The sequence below is a fragment of the Acomys minous genome (assembly GCF_964271855.1).
Source record: "Acomys minous genome assembly, chromosome: 15".
NCBI lineage: Eukaryota > Metazoa > Chordata > Mammalia > Rodentia > Muridae > Acomys > Acomys minous.
Genome location: NC_140497.1, coordinates 36212478 through 36238692, shown reverse-complemented (window position 1 = coordinate 36238692; position 26215 = coordinate 36212478). Strand labels below are relative to the sequence as shown.

At 48.7% G+C, this 26215-nt stretch overlaps 1 protein-coding gene across 1 annotated transcript in view; it reads left to right on the top strand.

Annotated features, from left to right (window-relative positions):
• Positions 1-26215, top strand: part of WWC2 (WW and C2 domain containing 2) — a 176072-nt gene that overhangs the window by 117180 nt on the left and 32677 nt on the right. The window contains exons 6-15 of the mRNA XM_084760139.1: positions 109-238; positions 3335-3481; positions 4877-4950; positions 8847-9089; positions 14387-14476; positions 15633-16252; positions 19854-19983; positions 20583-20663; positions 20751-20837; positions 25801-25993. Coding sequence (XP_084616265.1) covers positions 109-238; positions 3335-3481; positions 4877-4950; positions 8847-9089; positions 14387-14476; positions 15633-16252; positions 19854-19983; positions 20583-20663; positions 20751-20837; positions 25801-25993 — 1795 coding nt within the window. The remainder of the gene's footprint in view (positions 1-108; positions 239-3334; positions 3482-4876; positions 4951-8846; positions 9090-14386; positions 14477-15632; positions 16253-19853; positions 19984-20582; positions 20664-20750; positions 20838-25800; positions 25994-26215) is intronic.

The following is a 26215-nucleotide window of genomic DNA, read 5'->3' as shown; positions in this document are numbered from 1 at the left end:
TGATGCTGTGCAGTCATCTGCTGAGGAAAGCAACCCAGAACCAGCGGCTCCCCTGCACTCACCTTTTTTAAAAAATTTCTTTTCCCTCACCTCCTCCTCTCTTAATAGAATTGATGAAAAGATGTCTGGAGGCCAGAGCGGGTATGAACTTAGTGAAGCCAAGGCCATCCTCACGGAACTGAAATCTATCAGAAAAGCCATCAGCTCAGGAGAAAAAGAAAAGCAAGATCTGATGCAGGTATGTGGTGGGGCATCTGCGTCTGTCTCCTGGGGCCCGTGAAGCATCCCACTCCTGCTGACCGTGCCCACCCAGGACTGGTACAGGCTGAGGGAGACGTGTGGAGAATGAGTTGCTTCCCACCTTCCCATGTCCTTTGTGAAGGCTGGCCTCAGTCAGGTGTCTTTTCAGATTGAGTTGAGTGGGGGCGGTAGAGCCTGGAGCCTATCCGAAGAGCTTGGTATCTGGGCGCACTCCTAAACACACTGGGTACACAGGAGTGCGTCACCATCATCAGTAGGCAGTGGTACAGGCTCTGCACCTGTCAGAGCATGGCCCCTGCTTAAGGGCTTCTCTCTTCTCTCCCTTCCCCTCTTCCTCATAATTACAAAAACATAAAGAAGTTAGGAGTTCAGCATCATCTAGTCGGGCGCTAGCCTGCATCTTTGACTAGTGTCAGAGCCAGCGATGCTGCTTGTGTTTTTAACAAAGCCTCTCCACTTACATGTCACGTTCAGCTTCTGCGTGTTGCTTCCCAAATGCTAGCTGAAAAAGATAAATATTCTTATATCCATGTGACTTTTTAATTTTTTGGAATTTCAAAATCACTTGCAAGAAGTGATCTGTTGGAAAAGCCAGTAATGATGAGGAAGTGAAGTGTGGCTTGGTGCCAGGTCCTCTCCTGAGTGCCTCACTTGTGTGTGCTTCCCTTATCCTTCCTGATGCTGAGGTCGTCTGGGCCTCTTTTTACAGTGCGTGAGCTATAGCATAGGCAATCCAATAAGTTACTCAAGACCACAGAGCCGGTAAGTAGTAAGATCGAGGGGTGAGGTCGGCTGGTGTTGGTATGTGTTATCTTTAAAACACACATATAACCACCTTAAACACATATATAGCACATGAAAAAACATCACTGAACATGCCACTGTTGCTCTACAACTGTTCTGTTGACTAAACTGGTCATTTCTGAAGTGCACACAGTAGTGTTGTCATTGGAACCTAGAGCACATTTGCACTGGAGCCTGTAGCTGGTCCTACTGGAATCACCTTTGCTTCTTCTGTAAACTTTGGTCTCTTCCACAGATCGGGTTGAATTCTTTTTAGCTACTAAAGTACTTAGAAGAATTAATTTGTAGTTACTGAGATCAACAATAGAACTAGATGGGAAATCAGGCATTGGCTGATTGATTTCAAACCTATTTGTGCATAGTAGCAAATATTTTACATAAAAATCCCGTAACTCAATTATGTACACCTAAAAATAAGCGCGCAGCCACACAAAGCCAATTCCACAGTAATATTTTTTCTCTTCATATGCTACTGTGCTCCAAGTTTAGTTTCTAATATCTCATTTCTTTGAAACATATTAATCACAAGCTACCAAAGTGATTAACTATGTCATCATCACAGGGAAGGAAAAAAAAGTATTGATCTTTTCCATTTCAAGAGAAACAGAAAAGACTTTATCATGTCACCGAAATGTTTCTTGGTTCTTTTCTATATATGCAACTTGCTGTGTCTGTGTGTGCTTTATCATGTGCATGCATGCATGTATATAATATGTGTGTCCTTGTGAACGGTGAGAATTAAATACTGGTTCTCTGGTATTTCCCTCCTCCCTTCTTCCCTCTTTCCTTCCCTCCCTTTCTTCCTCCCTCCATCCGTCCATCCCTGCAACAAGATGTCCAACCATAGCCCAAACTGAGCTAGAACCCCCTAATCCCCCTTGCCAGGGCTGAGACAGCATGTGTGCACGTCAGGCTTACATCTGTTATCTTAGCATGGAAATTCTAAACAGTGGGTTAAATATGGCCCTTAGGTTAACAGCAATAGGTGGTTGTTGTTGTTGTTTGTTCTTTACTTAGTGCTACTTTAGGGCTTCTTAAAAAGCCGATTGGCTTAGATTTTCTTTTAGTGCCCTGTTTGTACATACCCTCCCTCTAGAGTTAACCTCAGCCTCCGTGGCCATGAAAGGCACGTTCACTTTGGATTCTCACTTTACCATGAGCTGTCACTGCCATAGGCAGTGCTGTGCTGTTGGCACGTGATGGCCTCGACTGAGGCCAGGCCACTCCCTAACAGCTTCTGGGGCTGTTTCCTAATCTGTACTATCAGTGTAATCACCTCTTGGGATTTGCCTGGATGTAAAATAGTATAGTTGTAGCCCTTTCCAAATAAGAAGATGCCTTACTGTATATCTAAAATGAGAGGTTGCACTATAAATATTGCATGGTTCCATAATTCCTTTATGTTAAGTGAGTAGTTCTGTATTAGCCTGTTCTGTGTTGCTATAGCAAAATACTGGAAGCTAGCTACTTTATAAAGAAACGAGGCTTTTTAAGCTTATAGTGTCAGAGGCTGAAAGCCCAAGATTGTTTGGCCTCATTCCCCCCCCCCCCAGACTTTTGTAAAGTCCTCATGTGGCTGGTATCACAACAACAGGTTTGCCCCTTAAAGAGATTGCTGGCAAGACAGGAAGCCAGAGCCATTCAGAGACCAAGCCTGCACTTTTTATAACAATGTGCTCTCTTGGGAATGAACAGGGTCATCTCAGAACTATGTGAATATTGTACTGACACCTCCTCTTACAGGCTCTGTCACATCTAAGCATCATTACATTGAGAACCTTCTATAGGGACTTCCAGGGGTGGCATAAAAACCATATTTAAACTATAGTAGATCCCTATTGACGTAAGAAAGTGTTTAAAAATAAGAATTGCACGCACTATAGTAAATTCGAGAACAAAGCCTGGAGAGATGGCTCTGTGGTTGAGGGCTCGCTGCTCTTGCAAAGGATCCAAGTCCCTCCAGTTCCAACACTGTATCAGGTGGTTCACAAACTGCCTGTAACTCCAGTTCCAGACTAGACACCCTCCTGGTCTCCACAGCCCCTGCACACATGTGGCTCTCACACACAGTACACATACAGTAAATAAGTACAAAGGTGGATTCTGGTGTCTGTAGGAGAAGTGGACCATCTGCTCAACATGCCCTCACATATTTCCAGAATCCCGCCCTTGTCTAAAATGTACGGAGAAAGTTCCTTCCGTTTAGTGACGCTGGAGAAGGGCTGCACCCCTGCACTTCAGACTGAGGAGATTCTGTGCTTCTTGACAGAGTCTTGCCAAGCTGCAGGAGCGCTTTCATTTGGATCAGAACATGGGCAGTTCCGAGCCAGATCTAAGATCGAGTCCTGTGAGCTCGCATCTCTCTTTGTCCAGACAGACCCTTGATGCTGGGTCACAGACGAGCATTTCTGGAGACGTAAGTGGCCAGAGGGCATCAGCCGCCCCAGTGCTGTCCTCTGTGCCCTGAGGATGGGTAGGGGGTAGGGGGGTGGGGAGGGAGGGCTTGATGGTGACAGGGGATGGGGTGGCTGATGGGGTTGGTGGTGACAGGATGGGGTACAGAGGACCAGAACAGGAGCTAGAGTGTGCATTCCGTATTTCATCCTCCAGATTCATTTTAAAAGTCACCTCCCCCAGCACTCGGGAGGCAGAGGCAGGCGGATCGCTGTGAGTTCAAGGCCAGCCTGGTCTACAAAGCGAGTCCAGGACAGCCAAGGCTACACAGCGAAACCCTGTCTCCAAAAAAAAAAAAAAAAAAAAAAAAAAAAAAGTCACCTCATCTTTTCTGTCCAAGTGCGAAGTGCACAGTACTTTCTCGGACTGCACGTCTTTACAGATGCTACTGAAAAGCTAGAAAGGCCCCTGAGTTTAACTTCTCCCCAGCTCAGTTCACAGTCCTGTGAATCGGAGTCACTTCACACAAATAGTGAGGGGAGCGAGAAACAGAAAAGTCCTTCTTAATGCTGACAAAGGGGCTGGAGGATGGGTCAGCCTTTAAGAGCGGGTCTCGCTCTGTCAGGCCCCCAGCACCCCAGGCAGGCAGCTCGCAACCACATATGACGACTCCAACTCCAGGGGATCTGACACCCTGATCTGGCCCCCACAGACACCCCGCACACGGGGCATAGACTTACACAGGCCACGCATCACTAGGCATGGTTTGGTTTTGTTGTTGTTATTTTTGAAGAAATTCTTTTTATAAATTTGAAGTTGATTAAGTACTGTGAGTTATAGCTGACGTTTGAAAATATTCACTATGATCCGGATATCATTATTTTCCCTTCTCCCTCATGAAAACCTATTCCCAAATATTTACTTTTTGTTAGGTTCCGGGTATATTTGTATCTCGTAAGCGCATGGGCTGTGGAAAACGAAGCAGGTGGATGCTGGCAGAGGCCTTACCTATTTGAAAATCAATTCCCGGGGTTATTTAGTTTACATTTTGTGTAGATATGAGTTAAATGGTCCAAACATTGTCTAAGAAATGAGCTCCACCCCACCAGTTCTGTTGACCTGTGCGCTCCCTTCATAAACCCTCAGATACCGCACACATTTGCCTGAGATTTTTGTCTGGAATCAAAGCTGCTCGAGAATGGGGCTAAAGTCTTTCCAAGCAGATGAGCCTGACTTGAGGGAGCCTTTCCCCTATGGAGTGAGTGCCTCTCAGCTGGTGCGTCCCCGTCCCCGTCCCCGTCCCCGTGTCACAGCCATTTTTGCCAGCTTTTCAATGACTCCAGCTTCCTAGAAACAAAAGCAGTGTACTTCACTCATTAGCAGGGCTCATTGACTTTTTTCCTTCTGTTTTGACTAGGTTGGGGTGCGAGGCAGATCAAATCTAGCTGAAAAGGTCAGGCTCAGTCTCCAGTATGAAGGAGCTAAAAGAAGGTAAGGACCAGCAGGGTTCCTGCTAGGAGGCTAGTCTCCTTTCCAGGGTGAACCTTGGCTGCTGTGGTGGCATGTGGCATATGGCCACACGTGGCATGTGGCATATGGCCACACGTGGCATGGGGCATATAGCCACACGTGGCATGTGGCATATGGCCACACGTGGCATGTGGCCACTCCCCTCCCAGTCTCACCAAGCCACCGTTGGTGCTTTAACCTGCAAAGGTTGCTTCCAGGTCTCTCCCTGCAAAGCTGAAGAATAAGGAGAATTTTATTTTAGTTTTAAATTTTTATTTATGTACTGAGTTTTCAAGACGGGGTTTCTCCTGTGTAGCCCTGGCCATCCTGGAACTCGTTCTGTAGAGCAGGCTGGCCATGAAGTCAGAGATCTGACTGCCTCTGCCTCCCGAGTGCTGGGATCAAAGGTGTGTGCCACTATGCCTGACTTGAAAGGGGAATTTAATGAGGGGTGTGTGTGTGTGTGTGTGTGTGTGTGTGTGTGTGTGTGTGTGTGTAAAGGTTTCACCTCCCTTCTGGGAAAAAGGTATTGAGCTTGTATAATACTTATAATGGAAAGTGAGATGGTTGATTTCTCAGACCAAAACTCTTTGCAGTGGCCTGGGCTGCATCTCTGCCAGGAGGTACCTCTGAGCAGCTTTGTCCCGGAGGCCTCCTGCTGTTCCCTGGAAGATGCTGCTTTGTTCCCACTACAGGCCAGGGAAGGAGGCTGGGAATCTCTCCTTTACCTCACAAGTTCTTACTAACCCTGATGGTCTTGTGCTTCTAAATCCTTGACTCTGCTGGGATGCGGGGCAAGAGACCACATGCCCCTGACATAGCAGGTCCATGCTACAGCACACCCTACTGTTGCATCCTGATACCACTGATTTCATCATTTTTCTTTTAAGAGTTTAAAAGTGCCACTGAGTCATCATTTAGGAGACATTAGGAGCAACTGCACTGTCGCCACACAGAAGACCAAGGACTTTATCTTGTTCCTCCTGCTCTGACCGTGGGACCCTCCCAGTGTGCTGGGGCTCCTACCACGTGGAGGGCCTTCGGCCATTCGGATGTGTCTATCATTCCTGGGGGCGATGCACTTGACCGTAGGTCTTAGAGTGGAGTGAACATCACTACGCTGTTTGCCTCTGCCATTTGCCAGGGTTCCAGTAGTGCTTGGCTCTTCAGTTTGCTGAACAGAAACCCAAGCTTTAGTCCACAAATGATTAGCCAAATGACCTTGTACGGCCCCCTTGGTCATTCCGAGCCGCATTTAACTTGGCTTATTTTAATGTCTTTAAACTTGCCCTGATAGACTTTATATGTCTTGAGGGTAGGAAAAGTTTTTATTTTGTCTTCTCTCTTTTCTGGGAGCAGAACTGGGGCCCTGCCTTCGGTAGGTTTTGAGGGTTGGTCTTCTGTGGAAGCCTGGTGACGTGCTGGCCGCTGCTGGATGACAAGTTCAGGGGTCCTCTTGCTGTGAGCAGTCCAACCCTCTAACAGTCAGAGCTCCTTGGCTCTGCCATGGACAAAGCCCAAGACTTACATCTGGTTTTCTGAAAGCTAACAGCCAGGACTCAGCACTAAAAAGGACCCGACCTAGCACCATGGCTTCTCGTGAACTTGACCTTGCTGCCTGTGGGTCACCTGGAACTTTCCCTCTATGGGGACTGACTGTAACCATTGATTTCCTCCAGAGCTCACGGGACGCTTCCCTTGCCACTTCCTAGAAGTCAATCCACAGTGTCCCTGCCAGATCTGTGCCCCCCTTTCCAAAGTAAAACCCAACATCTACCTAATCCCGTGCCCTCAAGCACTAAGCTGACACCTTTCTTGCCTGCACTGTGCTGTTGCTTCCAGCTGCTGGCTGCCTTGACCACATCAAAACTTAGGCCATTGCTTCTTGGCCATTTGGCTGCACCAGTGTTATTCGGAATTGATTTTAGGGTTGCTGGTGACCCTCGAGGGATCTTTGCCTGTCTTAAAAATGCATTTTCTGCCAGGCGTGGTGGCACACATTTTTAATCCCAGCACTTGGGAGGCAGAAGCAGGCAGATCCCTGTAAGTTCCAGGCTACACTGAGGAACATCTGTCTCGAAAAACAGAAAAAAAAAAAACCATTATCCTCCTCGATTCTTAGCAAAGGCAAAGGTGAGTTACACTTCCTTGAACTTGTTTTCTCCTCTAGCTTTTGTTTTATATGCTCAGTGAAGCTAATAATATCGTGCTTGTTTAGCAATTTGGTGATTACCTTTCCACTGCATTGAGACGGTTGTTTATGGATTTGTGGTGAAAGCTGAAGAGCAGCCAATGCCTCATCTGTTGTAAGTGCAGACAGGAGGTGGCAAGAGAGGCTCACACAGCACAACTCCAATATAAGATGGCTTGCTTGTTTGTTTTTTCAAGACAGGGTTTCTCTGTGTGTATTCCTGGTTGTCCTGGATTCACTTTGTAGATCAGACTGGCCTCAAATTCACAGTGATCCACCTGCCTCTGCCTCCCGGAGTGCTGGGTTTAAGGTGTGTGCCACTGCACCCAGTTTAGCTTTCTTTCTTTCTTTTTTTTTTTTTTTTTTTTTTTTTGTCTAAGGCACCACAGGCGCAGACCTACTTTGCATCTTTGTTTTGAGTTGTTTGTTCATAATAGTTTCTTCCTTCAAAATAGGGCTGGGGTCCCCTTTTCTGTTTTTCTTATGCGCTGCCCGGTAGCCAAGGCAACCAACCATCCCTCGGTTTATGCAGGGACATGGCTCTCTTGTGTCGGTACCACTTGTGTCCATAGTTTATCTGCATCTTGTACCTCATGGCCATGGAGCCGTCTGTGTCATCCTGTGGTCATCCGGGTCACCCACACAGTGCAGCAGGACAACCCATTCATTCCAGAGACTGCTGTGTTGGGAGTTCTGTAGACAGGGTCATCTGTGACTGGGCTCTGGACATAAGGAAGCCCTGGGCCAGGCAAGCGTGTGGCACTAGAGGCTCTCCTGAGCTCCTTCCCCTCTTCTCCCTCCATGCATCCCTCCTTCACATCGTGGTTGCCACACCAGCTGCTGTTCCTATGCTGGTTAAGGTCCACCGTGCCTGATCCGGTACAGCCAAATAACCAGATGCTCCCGGATGTGGGTCAGAAGCCAGAATACCTGAGGTAGTACAGGACTGCTCCATAGCTAGTGCTTACCATGAAGAGGCCCCAGTGGAGGGAGATTTCCCAGTGTGAAGCTTGAGGAAAGTGGGCCTGGGAGGAAGTGGCGGCCTGCCTGTTATCCTCGGTGATGTGAAACCTTAATGAACTGATTTGGCTTTAATATGAATTGACCAGGGCTCTGGTCCTTTCTCATTTCTTCCTTCTGTGATCTGTTAATACGTCAATTTCTACCCAGCTCTGGGAAGTACCATTTATGTGGGACACAGAAGCTTTACCCAGAAGACTCTAATCTACAACAGTGGCTTCTTTGTTTTGTTTTTTGAGACAGAGTTTCTCTTGTAGTCCTGGCTGTCCTGGACTTGCTTTGTAGACCAGGCTGGCCTCAAACTCACAGAGAGCCGCCTGCTTCTAACCTCCCGAGTGCTGGGGTTAAAGGCGAGCGCCACCACTGCCCCTCAGTTTGCTTCTTAATGGAACCCCTCAGTTTGCTTTTTAATGGAAGTGTCTAGGTAACCCTCCCATATCACACACACACACACACAGACACACACACACACACACACACACACACACACACACACACACACACACCAGGGATACCTGCCTGTGGCTCTCTGCCTTACATGCTTCTGTCCCCTGACCTGGAGTGCGCTGTTGCTCGTCTCTGGGAAGACTGTAGATTGCATTTGCAGCCAGGCACCTGGCTCCTTTCTTTGGGAATCGTGAACATTTGTGTCCTCTATGTCTTTTAGCATGGCTAACTTGAAAATCGAGCTGTCAAAGTTGGACAGCGAGGCCTGGCCTGGGGCCCTGGATGTTGAGAAGGAGAAGCTGACACTGATACATGAGAAAGAAGAGCTTTTGAAAGAGCTGCAGTTCATCACCCCACAGAGACGCACACAGGATGAGCTGCAGCGCCTGGAAGCAGAGCGCCAGCGCCTGGAGGAGGAGCTGATGTCTGCGCGGGGCGTGCCGAGCAGGGCCCTGACTGAGAGGTTTGTATTCTCCTTGGGACAGGGTGGCTTAAGCCTGTGGTTGTGTCTTACTGGTGACATGTCCCCGGGTTTGAAAAACTCAATAGCTTCTGTTGTTAGAGAACTCAGAAACAGCGCACAAGAATTTTCTTTTTGCAGAGCAATAAAGCACGCGCTCCCGTGCCCCGAGTATCAGTTCTTCTGTGTCTGTTGGGAATGTGAGCGTGCTCGTGACAGATGCAGAATAACTAAGGGATGTTGACATAGAGTCAGGACTGCCGTACATCACTGAGCGGCTCTGATAACAATAGCTGTAAACTCACGCTGGCTGATGAAGGCAGCATAGACCGTAGCCGACAGTGAGCCTGCCTGCTCTTGTTTATTGCTCTTAATTCCACAAGGAAAGGAAAAGGCAGCTGGCTCGCCTTATCAGTCACAAAATGTCCCCTACATGTGGCTTGTCAGCTGAAACCTGCTTCTAAAGCAGAAGCGATCATTCTGAGCAATTGTTTGACTTTTCTGTGGGAAAGTGTGAGTTGTTATTCCAAAATATCCAGTGCCACAAGCAGACGGGCCGGAATGTTCATCAGATAACACGCGTACCCCTTGGGTGCCAGCATACCTGAAACAGAGCCCTGTGCCAAGACACTGCTGGCCGCCGTGGCCCTTCAGATCCCGTGCCCGACAAAGACCAGCTCTAGCGGAGCAGTGTCTGGCCCAGAGTGAATCCACGTGTGTCTCATGTGACCTGGAAATAAATTCAGACACCCCTCCAGAACCTAGCTCCTTTTCTTTTTAAATTCTTGGCCTTTTGTCTTCTAACACCCGTTTCTCAGTGAGTGTCTAGATTTTTAAATGACAAAGCATTTGAAAGTGTGAGGACAATGGGGCGGAGAGGAAAATGCCGCTCCTCGTTAGGTCTTCTCATGTGCATGATTTGAGTTTAGCCATTTGGGGGGAGCCATTTGATGCACACACCATGAGCAGGTACCCCAATCTGCAGACTGTGGCCTCATGTCCACTTTCTGTCCTCCTTTCCCCTGCTGTCTCTGTCTCGTGCTGATCGGAGTTAGCTTAAGGTGTGAAGATGGACCCAGGTAAATCAGCACCACCAGGCACAGAAGCAGAGAGACTCACCAGGGGATGTCATGAAGCAGGTGGCCTCCATGGGCTTGCTGTGTGAAACAGCACTTCCTAAATACCAAGACTTGTTCCCCTGTCCCAGGGGCTTGGTTCCAGGACCCCTCCTGACACCCACGCCATAATTCCCCTGTACAAATTGTGCAATGTTAACAGAAACCGCACAAGTCCTCTCATAGACTTTGAACACCTTCTAGCTTACTTAGAATTCCTAACACAATGTAAATGCTGTGGATAGCTTAGGGAAAAACAGAGGCACAGTAAAGGTCCAGATGTGGTCAGTGCAAACTCAGCGTTTTCCCTGAGCACTTTGATCTGTGCTTGGCTGACCCCTTGCTTATAGAAGCAGGGGTGCGGAGACTCCCTGGTGTTCACACTCATCCAACCTGGAAAGGCCTTGTGGTCCCCCTTAGCTTTGTCCTGGGAGAGAGGGGGCCATGTTCACGCTATCAGCATTTATAGGCCTGGCACCCTGCTTGTCGTTTTTATCAGGAATGGCTTGCTTTTGCTTGCACACACGAAGTGACTGTGTCACATTTCTAGCGGCAGGTTGGGGCTGAGCAGAAGCTCCAGAGTCCTTGCAGAAATAATGATAATATTTAGTGAGAGGCAGCCATGAGGTGTGTGCATATGGGGAGTAGGCGGTGTGGATAGCTCTCCTCACCTGCACAGCCTGTCTGCCGTAGACGAGACAGAGGCAGGAAGGGATGTGCTTGTGCAGTATGCTGACTTTCTGAGTCCTTCGGAAAGGAAGCCACTTGGCATGCCAAGTAAGTGCATACAAATTTCCTCTTAGTGTCTGTGGTCAAGGGCAGATCCTCATCGTTATGCTGCAGTGCAGGCCGGGGAGGGAAGGAACTCAGATGTTCCTGTTTGACCAACTTAGTTCCACTGTTCTTGCTCACGGCTCCTTTTCACCTTTCCTAAAGAGCCTTGTGTGGCAGCAAGCACTAGACCAGGTCCTCGCGCCACAAGCAGGTGCAGCACAGCAGGCCCGGCTCTCCTCGGAAATGCCTCTGTCCTCTGCCCCATCGCACTCTGTCACCTCTTCCTATTCTGCATCCCTCATCCTTGCTTCCTACTATATATATTTATTTTTGCAAGTTGCTTCCATCCAGCTGTCCTCAAACCTTGGTAAGTAAGAGACTTCTTCTCCAAGCCACATCTCCTCAGTGGTAGAGCAGGTAGGTGGTGGCTAGAAACACCCGAGGAAGGAGACTTCACAGTCTCATCATCAAGCACATAGTCAACACCAGACCCTCACTTTGTTCCTGGTGTTGACACCATCACCACAGAAAGCGCCCTGTTGCTTTACTTTAAGATTCCCTGTCTCCCTTCCTTTTGTGGGTTCTTCATTATTTCAGGAGTGGGGTGACTCAAACTGTGGTCTCAGGACACTAAACTGAATTCCCAACCAACCATCCTTGTGTATCTTCTGGATCCCTGTTTCTGCTGCTACTGTGTAACACCAGCAGGGAGCCCATAGCAGTGACTGAGATCGCCCTCTAGTGGTATAAAGCATATCTGCATAAGCCAGAGATGTTCACTGTGGGAGATCATCAGGGCGAAGGAGACACTGCTCTCCCTGCCTGTGCCCTTTCATACTCCCTCACAGCGCTGGCACTCCTTAAGCTGTGGTTTCCTGTAGCTCACAGATCTTTGCTGCTTCCTAAAAATCCCAGGGGATCGCCTAGAAAGCGCCCGCGTGCCTGGATTGCATAGGTGGTTTTGCTAAGGCATCTGAAGATTATTTAAAACAAGTGGGCAGGGTGTGAGTGCCATTTGTTTTATTTTATTTTAATGCAAAAGAGGCTTCTTTCCTGTGTGAATGCTTTCCCAGGTGCAGAGCTGTGAGCTCAGGAGAGACAGTGCTCTTCTCTCTCTCTCTCCAGTGCTGAGGTAGAGACACAAAGATGATGGTCTGATATGTTGCTAAGGGCAGCCTGAAGGGTAATTAAGAGAAACAGGTATGGGAGGCTCTTTCAGGGGCCAGGGTGAAAAGGCCCTTTCTTGCTGAGGTAACTAGAAGGGCAGGGCTGGCGAGGAGCTGGGAGAGCCAGGCTTAGAAAGAAGACTGTGTTCATAATCCCCTGGGCGCGGAGACCTCATCACCTAGGACAGACACTTAATGTCTGAGGAAGACTTCCAGCCCAGCTACCCTCAAGCAGCAAGGCTTGATGATTACACTAAGGGCACAAAATGCTGCCCTAGCGCAGGGTCCCTGTGGTTGTCCACAGTTCCTTAATCACTTTTCTGGTGACGCCAGCAAGAAGTTTGTATAGAGGAGCGAGGGAGAGCCAGTGCCTGCCTTTCGAGACCTTAGCCTCATTTGGGGGAGCAAGCCCACAGAAGCGGGGGCCTCGGGGATGCTGGAGTCTGAAGTGTCTGCTCTGTGCACATGAGGACTTGATCTAGGCAGCCAGTCTAGGCAATACATAAGTGCGAGATTCAGTGACGTCAGTGTCTCAAAGGTAAGGTAGGGGCTGGAGAGATGGCTCAGTGGTTCAGAGTACTCGATGTTCTTACAGAGGGCCTATTCCTCTTTACAGAGGCTCGGTTCCTTTTGCCTATGTGGTGGCTCACATCTGCCTGTGACTCCAGTCCAGAGGGATCTGACACGCTCTTCTGCCCTCTGCAGGCTGTACATGCATGTGGACGTACACATACATGCAGGCAAGGCAGCCGTGCATATAAAATAAACAAAGTAAAAATGTATCTCCAACCCCCCCCCCACACACACACACAAGCACAAAAGTCAAGCATTGAAAGTTGAAAGGCAGCCTGCAGGACCTGACACAGCAGCTCCTGAGCATCAGAAGACCCTGAGAACATGAGGAAACGCCGTATATTAATAAACGTGATACTGACTGTGTGTTTTAGCAGCGTTTGGGGCTTTTTCTAGACCTTTGTGCCTTCCAATACAGTTCATCTCTACGTTAATTTTTCTTTCTGATGGAATTGGTTTGTTTGAGAGATTTCAAAACACCGACTGCTCTTAAAAATGCACTTGCAGAAGTATTAAAAGAATTGATCATGCCAGTATTGTAGAAAACGGCAAGAATTACTTTTTAATTGTAATGTCTAATGGAAACTCTGTTGTAGAGCCATCAAAGGAATAGGGACCTATAAATAAACAAGCACATCTCCTTATGGCCTAAGACATGCCGGAAACTTCAAAGAGGTTGGAAATCAGGGAGATTTTATTTTTCTCCAAACCAATGTGGCCTGTTGTGCACACCACCCACCACCTTGCAGGGCTGTGCACAAGTGCCATGGCTCTGTGACCTTTCCCCGTTAGATCCCTTTACCTGCCTTATCAGGTACGCACAGGAGGATCACAATCACCATTCACAGAAGAGAAACTGAGTCGCTTGCCAGAGAGCATGGGGGGTGGGGGGTGGGGAGACAGAGGGGGCTCACAAGCTGCAAATCCCTGACGAGGCACCAGGGCACTGGCCTCCATGGATGACGTCTCAAGGCCCAGCTGATGCAGCCCTAGCCTTTTCCTTGGATGCCTGACCTGTTTTTGAAACAGTTTGTTTCAAGATAAAGTTCTACAGTGCTCTACCTGTATGATAATCTGCTCCGGGTGATGCGACAGGATAGAGCTCAGAAGGCAAAGCCCTTGGACTTCTTGCTGAGACTAATGGCTGGCTCAGCCCACAGCAGCACTATGGTCCGATCTCTCTCAACTGCCAAACCTCCCAGGAAGCTGGCACTGGAGTTTTCATCGATAAGCGCTATTTTACAGCCACGCTTGCTAAATTCAGTTCTAAGGTGGCCCGTCACACTCCTTGTCATTGTCACCTGCTGTTCTGCAAACCAGAAGCCAGCCTGCCGCCTCCTAAGATTCCCCGGCCTTGGCTGAGGCTTTTGCTGTGGTCACTATTGCTGTTTTTCCTCCTCAGTACTTCTCTGTGACTTGGGCCAGATGATTTACTGACTTGAGGAAAGTTTATGCTGTCAGCACTGTAAGGTTTCCCTAGCTTTGGGACGGACCTAACCCTCCAGCCTCACTGACCGCGGCTGTAAAGCTTTGCCCATTCTCTTCCTGTCTGTCGTTTTGAGTTTACCCAGACACCCCCCCTCTTTCACATGGTTCTGGGATACTGAGCTTTTCTGTTGTTTCGTTTGGGTTTCTACATATCATTTGAAAGTTAATTTTTTTTTTCTCCCAGATTGAAATTGGAAGAGAAAAGAAAAGAGCTGCTACAGAAACTTGAAGAAACGACTAAATTAACTACTTACTTGTATTCACAACTTAAAAGGTAAGCTTGTTGGCTCCTTGACGGGAAATGGCCTCCCCAGCATCCAGGGCAGTCCTGGTTCCTCTTTAGTTGGTTTTTAGCTCCTTAAAGGTAAACAAGTCATGCCCGCACAATTGATGCTTGAGTTTCCAATTTTAGAAACGCCTTTTTCCCTTTAACTCCCTACTTCAAGTTTGGAATGCATTTTGAAATATCCTACAGAAAGAAGGCTGCTGTATCTGTCACGAAAACTTGAGAGAAAACCATATTGCTGCCACCATTATCTTCTTACCTAGGGGGGTGGAGGAGGCCCTCTGTGAAATAGCTGCCTGGGACTTTCTCACACTGATTAGCATATCCACGCCCATGTTATTAGCATATCCACTCCCACATCCAGGAGTGAGCCCAGGGGTCTGTCACCTGAAGACTGTAAGTTGCCTTTTCCTCCTAACCATAGTAGCTACACTGACATTTCCTGTCTGTCTATTTCAGTCTTTTTAAAGTATTCAGTGCTGTGAATGGTTCTGCACGTTGACATACAAATAGACTTTTGATTTGGGCTTTTATTTAAACTTTTGCAAAAGGCATGTTATTGGGGGTCAGGGCAGTAATCTTCCTACATAGCCCTGGCTTGGCCTGGAACACACTATGTAGACCAGACTAGACCTGCACTCACAGAGATCCCCCTGTTTCTGCATCCTAGGTGCTGAGATTAAAGGGCTGCACCACTTTATCTGCCTGTATCATTAAAAAAAAATTAATGGTTATTTACTTACTCATTTATGCATTTATTTTGGAGACAGCATCTCTCTGTGTAGTCCTGGCCATCCTAGAGCTGGCTATCTAGATGAGGCTGGCCTCGAACTCACAGAGATCCTTTTGCCTCTGCCTCTAAAGTTCTGGGATTGAAGGCGTGCACTACCCCCTACACCCCCCGGCAGCAGTATAACATGTATCATTTTATAAGACCAGAGTTGCTAAGGTGTGTGTGTGTGTGGAGAGCAAGGTAGAGCAATGGTAGAGAGTGCACAGGGACATCTTTGACCCAGCAGTGAGTTCCCCTGCCCAGGCATCACCAGTTCCCTTCCCTTCCCGAGTGAGTCTGAAGGAGCCAGCGGGGACTATGGCTGTGTTCCCTGTGGTGTGCAGGGTTTACCGTGTGTTTTTCTCCTCCCAGCCTCTCCTCCAGCACACTGTCCATGTCATCCGGGAGCAGTCTGGGCTCGCTGGCCTCCAGTCGGGGCTCTCTGAACACCTCCAGCAGAGGGTCACTCAACTCCCTCAGTTCCAGTGAACTCTATTATAGCAGCCAGGGAGACCAGATGGACACAGATTACCAGTATAAACTGGACTTCCTTCTTCAAGAGAAGGGCGGCTACATTCCTTCCGGACCCATCACCACCATCCACGAAAATGAGGTGGTCAAGACCCCCAGCCAGCCTGGCCAGAGCGGACTCTGCGGGGTGGCAGCAGCAGCGGCCAGCCACACTCCCCCGCTGACAGAGGCCTCCAAGTCTGTGACATCCCTCTCCTCCAGGTCCTCCCTCTCCTCCTTGTCCCCTCCCGGCTCTCCTCTGGTCTTGGAGAGCACATTCCCGGGGTCTTCTCACGACACCCCTCTGCATCAGTTCACTGCTGACTTTGAGGACTGTGAACTGAGCGGCCACTTTGCCGACCTCAGCCTCGGTGAAAACCAGATCCTGCCGGATTCAGATCCGGGAGGAGCATCCCAGTCTCTCCTCGAGGATAAAGACCTTGATGAGTGCACTGGGGACCTGCTGCGTGGAGGAACACCAGGTAAGGGAGGCCCTGCTTTCCCATGTGCCCCTGAGCCACGTTAGGAAGCATTCCCTGTCTTTTTTTTTTTTCCATATAAAAAAAGTGTATGGTTCCCTTCTTCCTTCTCCGGGGTATTCATTTAAGGAGTATTTATTCCGTACCTAGACTTTCTTTTCTGTCAAATGAAAGTTGCCATCCCAGATAGAGGGCTACATGTATAGCTCAGTGATACTTTGCCTGGCATGTGCAAGGCTCTGGGTTCAGTACGCCAGTGCCACAAAATAAACACAGGGACTGAGGAGGCAATGCCAGTCTGTGAAGTGCCTGGCAGGCAAGTCTGAAGATCTGACTTCCGATCGCCATCACCAGTCACCATGGCAACTCATACCTGTATGCCCAGGTAGGGAGGCCAAGATGGGAGGATTCCCAGGGCTTCCTGGCACCACACGGTCAGTAAGTGACTGTCCCCAAAGTTAAGGTTGAGAGTGAACTGAAGAAGACACCTAGTATTGGCCGCCAACCTAGAAATACAAGCTCACATGTTTACAAGCACCCGTGCACACAAACTTGTACAGCACATACTCAGAATATACTGCCTCCGTACTTAGCAGACTCAACCAACCCTCAGTGCTGTTCTGTAGTCCAGGGGTCCTCGGCGGGAGGTAGATGCCTAGGAGGTATTTTTGTGAGCAGCCCACTTTTCCACCTGGATTCTGGTTCCGAAATAGCAAAGAGATGAGGACTTTCTCTTTAAAACTGACCTGACACAGATGAAAACAAAGTTAATTGGCATATTGGCTGGCTAGCACGGAGGTTTCGTGTTTAGCTTGCTTGGGGAGTTCTATATAAAGTTTGTGGCGGATTCCCCTTCTCGCCCCAGATACTCGGTGGCTGCAGCCCGGTTTCCGGCGTTGCTCCGCCACCTGCTGGCCGCTCTCCCAGCTGCAGCTTTGCCGACCGCAAGCTGAGGTCTCAGGAAGGAGCAAGCTTTGGTCTCTCAAAGTCGCTTTCCTCTGCGTTATGCGAACGTTCGGGTGTAAAGAGCAGGTGGCCCCCTTGTTTTCCAGCGCTGCCCTGCGTTCTAAGGATGGCCCATCCTATAACTTGAAGCACACGAACTTTTCTGCCCCTGGCAGGAAGTCCTGTTCAGTCAGCATGTGTCAGCTTGTCCCACCATGGACAGCGGACAGCCTTTGTAGGACCCTGTCCTTGCAGTTTTAGAAGCGTTGTTTGTTTGCTTTTGTATGCGCAGGTGTTGGAATTCTCAGTACTAATTGATTGGCTGGTTGAAAGCTCTAAAGATGAATACAGCTGGCTTTGGGGATTTCCGACAGGGAATGTTGAAGTGCTGTGTGGGCCAGTGCATGAGACCTTCCTGTGCCTCGTCGCCCTCTTCAGAGAGGTGCCCACATTACAGGCCACTCAGATACCCACTTCACAGCGTGACACTCCTTGAGCATTGACAACTGATTTTGCCCTTTATTTATTGGGGATGTTCTTTATAGTGAGCACTTCTCAATAGCCCATCAGCATGGTGAGCCCAGGACATGACGGGAGATGCTTGAAAAGGGGGAAGAGTCCCAAAAAACGTTAGCCCAAGGGCCATCATCTGCCAATATGGAGGCCCCTGAGCCAGTGACTCAGGCATGATGGCTCACCGGCTGCCACGTTCCTAACACTTGAGCTTACTACTGGCTCTGTTGAAGACTTGGTTGTGGCTGGAGACGGGTGCCTGAGGAAGAAGTTCCCAGAATGTTTTTGGGTTTTTTGTTTTTACTTTTAAATGTTACACAGCACAAAGCTGCTCAGTGGCGCTACGGCACCATCTGAAGACCCAGGTTCCATCTCCGCTACCTCAGGACCGCCACTTGAAGAAATGCGCACAAGGGCTTTGTTTGCAGTGAACTTTCAGTTTCCTGTCTTAAAGCAGCAGGGGGCATGCATTTCAACCACCACAGTGCCAATGCTATCCAAGGGACATCTTACCATCTCGTAAAGGGAGGGGCCGCGTGGAAGGACACTGTTCCTGTCTTAACATCCGGGGCCTTATACAGGTGAAGCCAACTCCGTTTTTATAGCCAGTTTGCTCCTCCGCACCAATCCCCACCGGATGATAGAAGCCGAGGTAGAATGACTATGAAGTCTTCCCACAGCCGGCCTCCGTCACTGTCAAAGTCAGTTTTCAGACTGCTGTGGTTATTCCTGAGGGTAATCAATAAATCATGTCATCACCTTCACCCCTGACAAAGTGGGGGGGGGGAGGTGGGCAAAGAGAAGGCGCATCATCATCAAGGAGAAAGCGTTCCCACTGCCAAAAATAAAAGAGAAAGTGCAGCAATCAATCCTGTAATCTGAAGCCTTAAAACTTAAACATCTTAACAGGATGTAAAGTCACGACTCAGAGGGGGCCGGATGCGTGCCAACATGGCTCCTCCGGCTCACTCACCGGAGGATGAAAGAAACTCCGGGGGGCATTCGGCTTATTACAGTACAGAGCACAGCTTCACATGAACGCACCTCGCTCCCTGCAGGGCGCTGGGGTATGAAACATGAGTTAGAGATAAAAGCACTAAGTGGTAGCTGTTGCTGAAAACTCAGCACACAAAAAGTTTTGGTGTTTCTGTTGTTGTCGCTGTTTTTTTGTTTTGCTTTGTTTGTAGTATTAGCTGATGAGAATTCACACTAGTCAAAGATGTTTTCTCTTTAATGTCTGTAGAAGAGTAGCACAGGAGGAGGAGAAAGGGACTTGGGAGAGAGGAGGAGAGGAAACTTCTCCAGGGAGTCGCTAGGGTTAGTTTGTCAAGCGGGAGCAGTGGTGGTGTTTGGTGGGGCATGGTTGCCTGGCCAGCTCTGTAGTGCTTCATGAAAGCTTGCAGCAAAGAGCCTGGAGATAATGGGACACTGTGTCCCTTGCCTTAAAATGTTTTAGAGCCAGTGAGATGGGTCAGGGGCCGAAGGTCCTTGCATCCAGGACTGAATTCCATCGCCAGGACTCATATGCCGTCTCCTACAGGTTGACCTCTGGCCTCCACATGTCCATCACATGCACACACATGTACGTACACACACACACACACACACACACACGTACACACATGTACACATGCAAGCACTTGCTTAAGTAGATAAGCATGGTTTTGAGTCTTGGTTTTTGTTTTTTGTTTTTTGTTTTTTATTCGGTTTTTAATTTTGGTGGCCTTGAGAGCTGGCTCGGTGTTTAAAAGCACTTGGTGCTCTATCAGAGAACTGGGGTTCAGTTCCCAGGGCCCAAATGGTGGCTCACAACTGCTTGTTATTCTAGACCTGGGGAGTCACTGCCCACTTTTGGCCTCCATGGACACCTCACGCACATGGTATGTTTCTATAAATGCAAGCAAAACACTCAATACACATAAAATAAATGTTTAAGAAATCCTTCGGACAGAAGCAAAAAACAGTGTTTTCCAAGTCACCAAATCCTAGACCCTGAGTTCCAGCATTTCTCTCACCCCGCCTGTTAATATAGGAAGTAACGATCTTGACTTTAAGAAAGAAATTGTACATTGAGCTTCTGTGGCGTGAGCATTTTACACCTTTTCCCACTAAGAAACTAATGGTGTTATCACTTTCTCCACCCTAGACGTGGAAAAGTCATTACCCAAAAGAAGAGGAATCCATCTGCGAGGAGACAAAACTGCTTGTGTGTCAGCGGCTGCCTCTGATGAATCCGTGGCTGGAGACAGCGGGGTCTATGAAGCCTCCATGAAACAGTAAGGAGCCTGCAGGGGCGAAGTCAGTCCCTGCGTGCCTGTCAGCCAGGCTCGTGCACACTGTAAGGTGATGTGGTCCCCTGCGTGCCTGGCAGCCAGGCTCATGCACACTGTAAGGCGAAGCGGTCCCCTCTGTACCTGTCAGCCAGGCTCGTGCACACTGTAAGGTGATGTGGTCCCCTGCATGCCTGTCAGCCAGGCTCGTGCACACTGTAAGGTGATGTGGCCCCCTGCCAGAGCATCCTGCCAGCTGTGGAAATGGCAAGCAGACTGGCATACTCAGAGGCAGTTGACCTGAGATTTTAGACACTGGTTTTTCTGGGAGTTTGGGGATTAGCCAATGCTTGTTTGGGCACATGCAGCACCTTGTTTGGATGTCTGAACCCCACCCCCAACCCCCAACCCCAGCCCCCAGATAATGGGACAGCCTCACAGGGCTCAGGAGAGCCAGACACAGGAACTTTGTTCCCTACGCTCGGAGTCAGACTAGTGGGGCTGAAGAAGCTTCCAGAGGGCTCAGTTCCGCAGGAATGAAAGGCAAAGAGTAGCCATAATCAATACCCCTGTTAACTGACGGTCCACCCATGCCTGGTCCCTAGGCCTGGTGAAATCGAGGACGGTCCCTATGGTGAAGAGGATGCTACCATTGTGGAGACTGCCCAGGTGCAGATCGGACTCAGGTAAAGCATTGTAGGTGGTGGTGGGCCGTGGAGGTGCCTGGCCAGTGGCTGTGGTCTCTCTGTGTGACTCATCTTCTCTCTTGGCAGATACGATACAAAAAGTTCAAGTTTCATGGTGATTGTAGCGCAGCTCCGAAATCTTCATGCCTTCTTGATACCTCATTCTTCAAAAGTGTAAGTAAAGTCAGTAAAGAAAACGAGTAGGAGCTTAAGATGTCCTGCATGCAATAATTCCGCATGTGACCCAACAGCTATAAGAAGGCATGGGGACCGGGGCAGGCAAGTGAAGAGACCGGTCAGTGGGTGAGAGTTCTGGCTGCTCTTCCAGGGGACCCAAATTTGTTTCTCTAGCACCCACATTGGACAGCACCCCATAACCACTTGTAGCCACAGTTCCAGGGGACTAACACCCTCTTCTGACCGCGGCAAGATGCCTACACATGGATATGCACTGATACACATAATTAAAACTGGAACAGATCTGTTTTTTTTTTAAATGAAGAAATGGGGAGAAATAGCTAGGCTAGTTGTGTCTGAGCCAACATGGAGCGGAAAGAGTGAGAAAAGCAGACAAGAGTTAGGTCTTTATTCAGGTGATTATTAAGGCTAGGAAGCAAGACTTAGTAGTTCCTCTATTGGACCAGAGGCCGGGCTGGGACCACATCGCTGGAAATACGATTTTAGTTTTTATTACTACATAGTAGTTACTACTGTTGGTTTGAAGGAATTTTTCTGATATCATACATAAATATGTAGTGATTAAGCATCGCCATGGTAACATTTTATGCTACGTCAGAGAGTGAGCTTTTACTACCCTGTATTCGCTTCCAGCAACAAGTGATTCCTCAGCGGCAGGGGGAGAATCCCAGCACAGCACTGCCATAGTTCTGCACTCTCCACTCTCTGCTAGGAGAGCTCTTTGCCACCAGTGTCCTCTACAGCCAGAGCCCCAGTGACTGTCTAAGAAGGGCGCGTGGCTATGCAACACAGATTGTGTCTTCTCTGCATTTAAGCTAACTCTGAACACAGAGGCAAAAAAGCAGCCCCCGTGACTCTGTGCCCAGCCAGGTGGCTGTTTTCTTAATGACAGTGTCTTCCTCGGAGGCCAGGACATTTAGCAGAGTATGTGTAAGCGTCCTGGATGTTTTCCTAACAGGGTTACTGCTGGGTTCACATCCCCACCATCAAGGGGCGGGGCTGGGTGGGGCGAGCAAAGGCAAAGCTAGATGGAGATTGACGTTGACAGGAAAGTGGAGAGTGGTAGAGCATCCACTGATGACATCAAAGCCAGTGTTGGGATCCAGGAGGAGAGTGGGCACAGGGGCCTCCTGAGTAGAACACTCGGACCCACTTCATTAACAAGGCTAGCCGAGAGCCTGGACATCAGCTGGCCTCAGCTGTGACCACCGAGGGCAGCACTTGGGGGAGACGGGCTGTTCGTGACTTGTCGTTTCCCATCAGTGTGATACTGGGGTGTGTTATCAGGACTGTGGGGGGCTGAGCAATGAGCCAACTGTAGTAGACCCACACCCGTGGCCTTGCTTTCCTAAGTTATTTTTATTTGATGTGTATGAATGTTTACCTGCATATGTATAGCTGTGTACCATGTGTGCTGCTGATGCCCAAGGAAGCCAGAAGAGGGCATCAGATCCCCTGGAACTGGAGTTAGAGATGAGTGTGAGCCACTGTGTGAGTGCTGAAAACCACGCCTGGCTCCTCTGCAAGAGCTGGAAATTCTCTTAACTATCGAGCCATCTCTCCTGCCCATGCCCTCTCTTTCTCTTTTTATTTTATTTAATAAAAAAATTATTTTGGTGCTTAAGAGATGGCTCAGAAGTTAACAGTACTGGCTGCTCTTCCAGGGGTCCCAAATTCAATCCCTAGCAACCACACGGTAGCTCACAACCATCTGTAATGGGCTCTGATGCCCTCTTCTGGTGTGCATGAAGACAACAACACTCAAACATAAAATAAATAAAAAATTATTTTATGCATATGGATGTTTTGCCTGCATGAATGTTTGTGCATGAATGCATGGATCTTTAGTCTGTGGCCCCCATAGAGGCCAGAAAAGGCCATCTGACCCTTTGGAACTGAAGTTTAAATGGCTGGAAGCAGCCGGGGGAGGTGGTGATGGGGACCTGGACCTAACCTGGGTCCTCTGGAAGCAGGGGGTGGGGGTAGCTAGCCCGAGTCCTCTGGAAGGGAGGAGCTAACCTGGGTCCTCTGGAAGAGGGGGGAGCTAACCTGGGCCCATTGGAAGAGGGAGGAGCTAACCTGGATCCTCTGGAAGAGCAGCAGATACTTTGAACCACTGGGCCACCTCTCCAGCCCTCCCTGCCCCTTTTTTACACACAAGTGTTCTGCCTCAGCTATGCCAGCCACAGTCACCCTCACCTCACGGGAGGTCTTAGGGACTTCTTAAGGCATGGTGACCGCAGGGTAGCTCAGGAGCAATAGTAGTTCTCACCCAACTGGTGTGTAACATACCCTTCTGCTCCCAGCAGCATGTAGCTGTAGTCACGTGTCTAATTGCCTGAACTTCCCTGAGAAGTTAGCAACATCTTGAATGCACACAGGACCCTGTCAGCTGTACACAGCGCTCTGAAAGGCTCCCCAGCTCCAAGACTTGTTTGGCTTTCGTTTCTCTCTCTCTCTCTCTCTCTCTCTCTCTCTCTCTCTCTCTCTCTCTCCTTCCTTTCTTCATTTTTTTCTAACTTAAACTTCATTATTTAAAAAGTTGCAAAGAAGAAAAAAAATCACCAACCAAAATTCACCAGACCCAACTGTCCCTCAGTGAACGCCTGCAGTTGGATGGCCATTCACAACAGAATTAGAGCCTCTGCAGCCTCTCTCATGAGCCATGTTCGCCGACTGCATGCAGTCCGTCCTCGCCGATTCATACTCACCCTTTCTTGTTCACCTCTCTGCCTGTTACACTAAACCCACGTGCATGTGTGTTTGCACATGTACATGTATTAGTCATTAGATCCTGCATATGACGGAGAACATGTGGAACTACATATTCTTTTTGCTTGTTTTTTGTTTTTTTTTTATTTTTGAGACAGGGTTTCTCTGCGTAGCCTTGGTTATCCTAGACTTGCTCTGTAGACCAGGCTGGCCTGGAACTCACAGAGATCCACCTGCCTCTGCCTCCCCCAAGCGAGGCATGTGCCACAACACTGGCTCTAATACCATGTATTCCAAATTAATCCATTTTTCTGCAAATTTTGTGATTTTTATTTTTCTTTAGAACTGAATTTCATCAGCACATGAATGCATAATAAAAATTTGGCATATATATGTATATACACACACATATGTATGTATGTATGCATGTATATATACACATATATAGCTGTAAAGAAAAATCGCTTTACTTTTTGGAGACAAGATCTTCTGTGTTTCAAGCTCTCCTCACCTGATCAGCATTCACCAGATTCTCCTGTCTCCACCTTCCAGGTGCTGGGATGAGGCCACAGGCCGCTGGGCCTGGCTCTAACACTTGATGTTACTACTAATTATGACACATAAATGTTGCTGTCGGCCTGGCTGGTACCAGCCACATCATTTCTGGACATGGCTCACAGCTTGCCTGGCTCTACTTGTAGAGGTCCCTTTTCTAACAGAATGGGCAGCACAGTGCCCTTACTGTGTTCCCTTGCCTTAGCTCCTCCTCCTCTTCTTCCTCCTCTTCCTCTTCCTCCTCCTCCTCCTCCTCCATTTATTTTATTGTATGTGTAGAGGCATTTTGCCTGCATGTATGTCTGGGTACCACATGCATCCCTAGTACCACAGAAGCCAGAAGAGGGCATTGGACCCCTCAGAACTGGAGTCACAGATGGTTGTAAGCTGCCGTGTGTGTGTGTGTGTGTGTGTGTGTGTGTGTGTGTGTGTGTGTGTGTGTGTGTGTTAGAAACTGAACCAAGGTCCTCTGGAAAAGCAACCAGTGCTCTTAATCACTGCGCCATCTCTCCAGCTCCTGCCTTCCCTTCTGAAGCTCATCACCTCAGCCCCGGGTGATGAGGAGACATTTGAGAAACTTTGAGATGAACCAAACAGTTGGCTCATAGGTATAGACTATGGCCTATACCTGAAGACTGAAGGGACAAACATCCTTCCCTTCATTTTGACTCTGACGTGTTGCTTTTCCATGAAGGCAGAGGGAAAAAAAAGACTGCTCTCCTGAGCTTGCAGGCCTCTAGGGACGCTGACCCTTGCATCGGCCACCACTGGATTTTTTTGTAATTAATGTTGATGTGAAATAAAAAATAATAATAACAGAATTTCAGCTATGGGATTGAATTTACAGTTTTTCCCAATTAGGAAAAAGGGAGGGGCATACATTAGAATATAAATTAGACAAGAGTGGGGACGGGGAGAGTTTGTGGATTTCTCTTTCTGGAATTAGGAGAGAAACACCCCAGGCTGCTTCTGGGACTGTGAGCTTCACGGAGTGTCAGATAAGCTCCCTGAGGAGCGCTGGGAGTTTGTTGCATCTGAGCCTTCTTGTTTTGCTTTGTTTTGGTTGTTGTTGTTGTTTTCTTGTTTTTGTTTTGTTTTTTCGAGACAAGGTTTCTCTGTGTTGCCCTGGCTGTCCTGGACTCACTTTGAAGACCAGGCTGGCCTCGAACTCACAGAGATCCTTCTGCCTCTGCCTCCCAAGTAGGTGTGTGCACCACCACGCCCATCTGACAATGATGTTTCTGCCGTCACTTCATCCGTTTCCCCGCCTTGTTAACAGCATGTTGCTTAGGCTGCGGTTGCTCATCAGCAACCTCCTGTTTGATGCTCAGAATGGAAGTTCTTTGAGTCCACATGAGTGGACTTAACTTACTTTTGAGTTGATGGATGGTGAGAGGTCAGCCCTGCAGACTCCACCTCCTCCATTTCCCATTGCACCTTTGCTGCGGTCTCCTGGTGTTGGCAAACTGGATTGTTCGTATACAGGGGCCTGGTGGGCACGGGTGGGTTAAGAACAGAGTATCTGGCACTGAGCTTGGAGCCATTATGGCACCTTGATCGGATACTGCTCCCCGTGTCTCACATTTTCTCGTTTGCGGTGAGTTGCGAATGATAACTGTGAACCCACTGTGGTCAGAGGCCACGGGATGTAGTCTGTGCTTGGTCTTCACAGGTATTGTAGGGTTGCTGTGCTTCCCTCCTCCGCGGATGTTAGCTGTCTGTTTCGAACGAAAGTCCATCCTCCCACCGAGTCTGTGCTGTACAGTGATGTGTTCAGGGTGGCCATTTCTCAGGCAGCCCTGCAACAGAAGACGCTGAGGGTTGATCTCTGCTCTGTCAGTAAACACCACAGGGAGGAATGCCTGGTAGGTGCCTTTGTAATCCCTCTCAAATAACACCATGGTTCCTGTTCTGCACTGCCTTTCTCTGCTTACCACGTTGCCAACAACAGCTACATCTGTTCTGTAAAACTTGACTTTCATCCCTGTGCTTTGAGTATGGAAGAACTGTTGCCTCGGCTTCCACCATCTCTGTGGAGTGTGCTTGCAGTTCCTGATCCTAAGCTCATGTGTGGGATGCTTTCTATA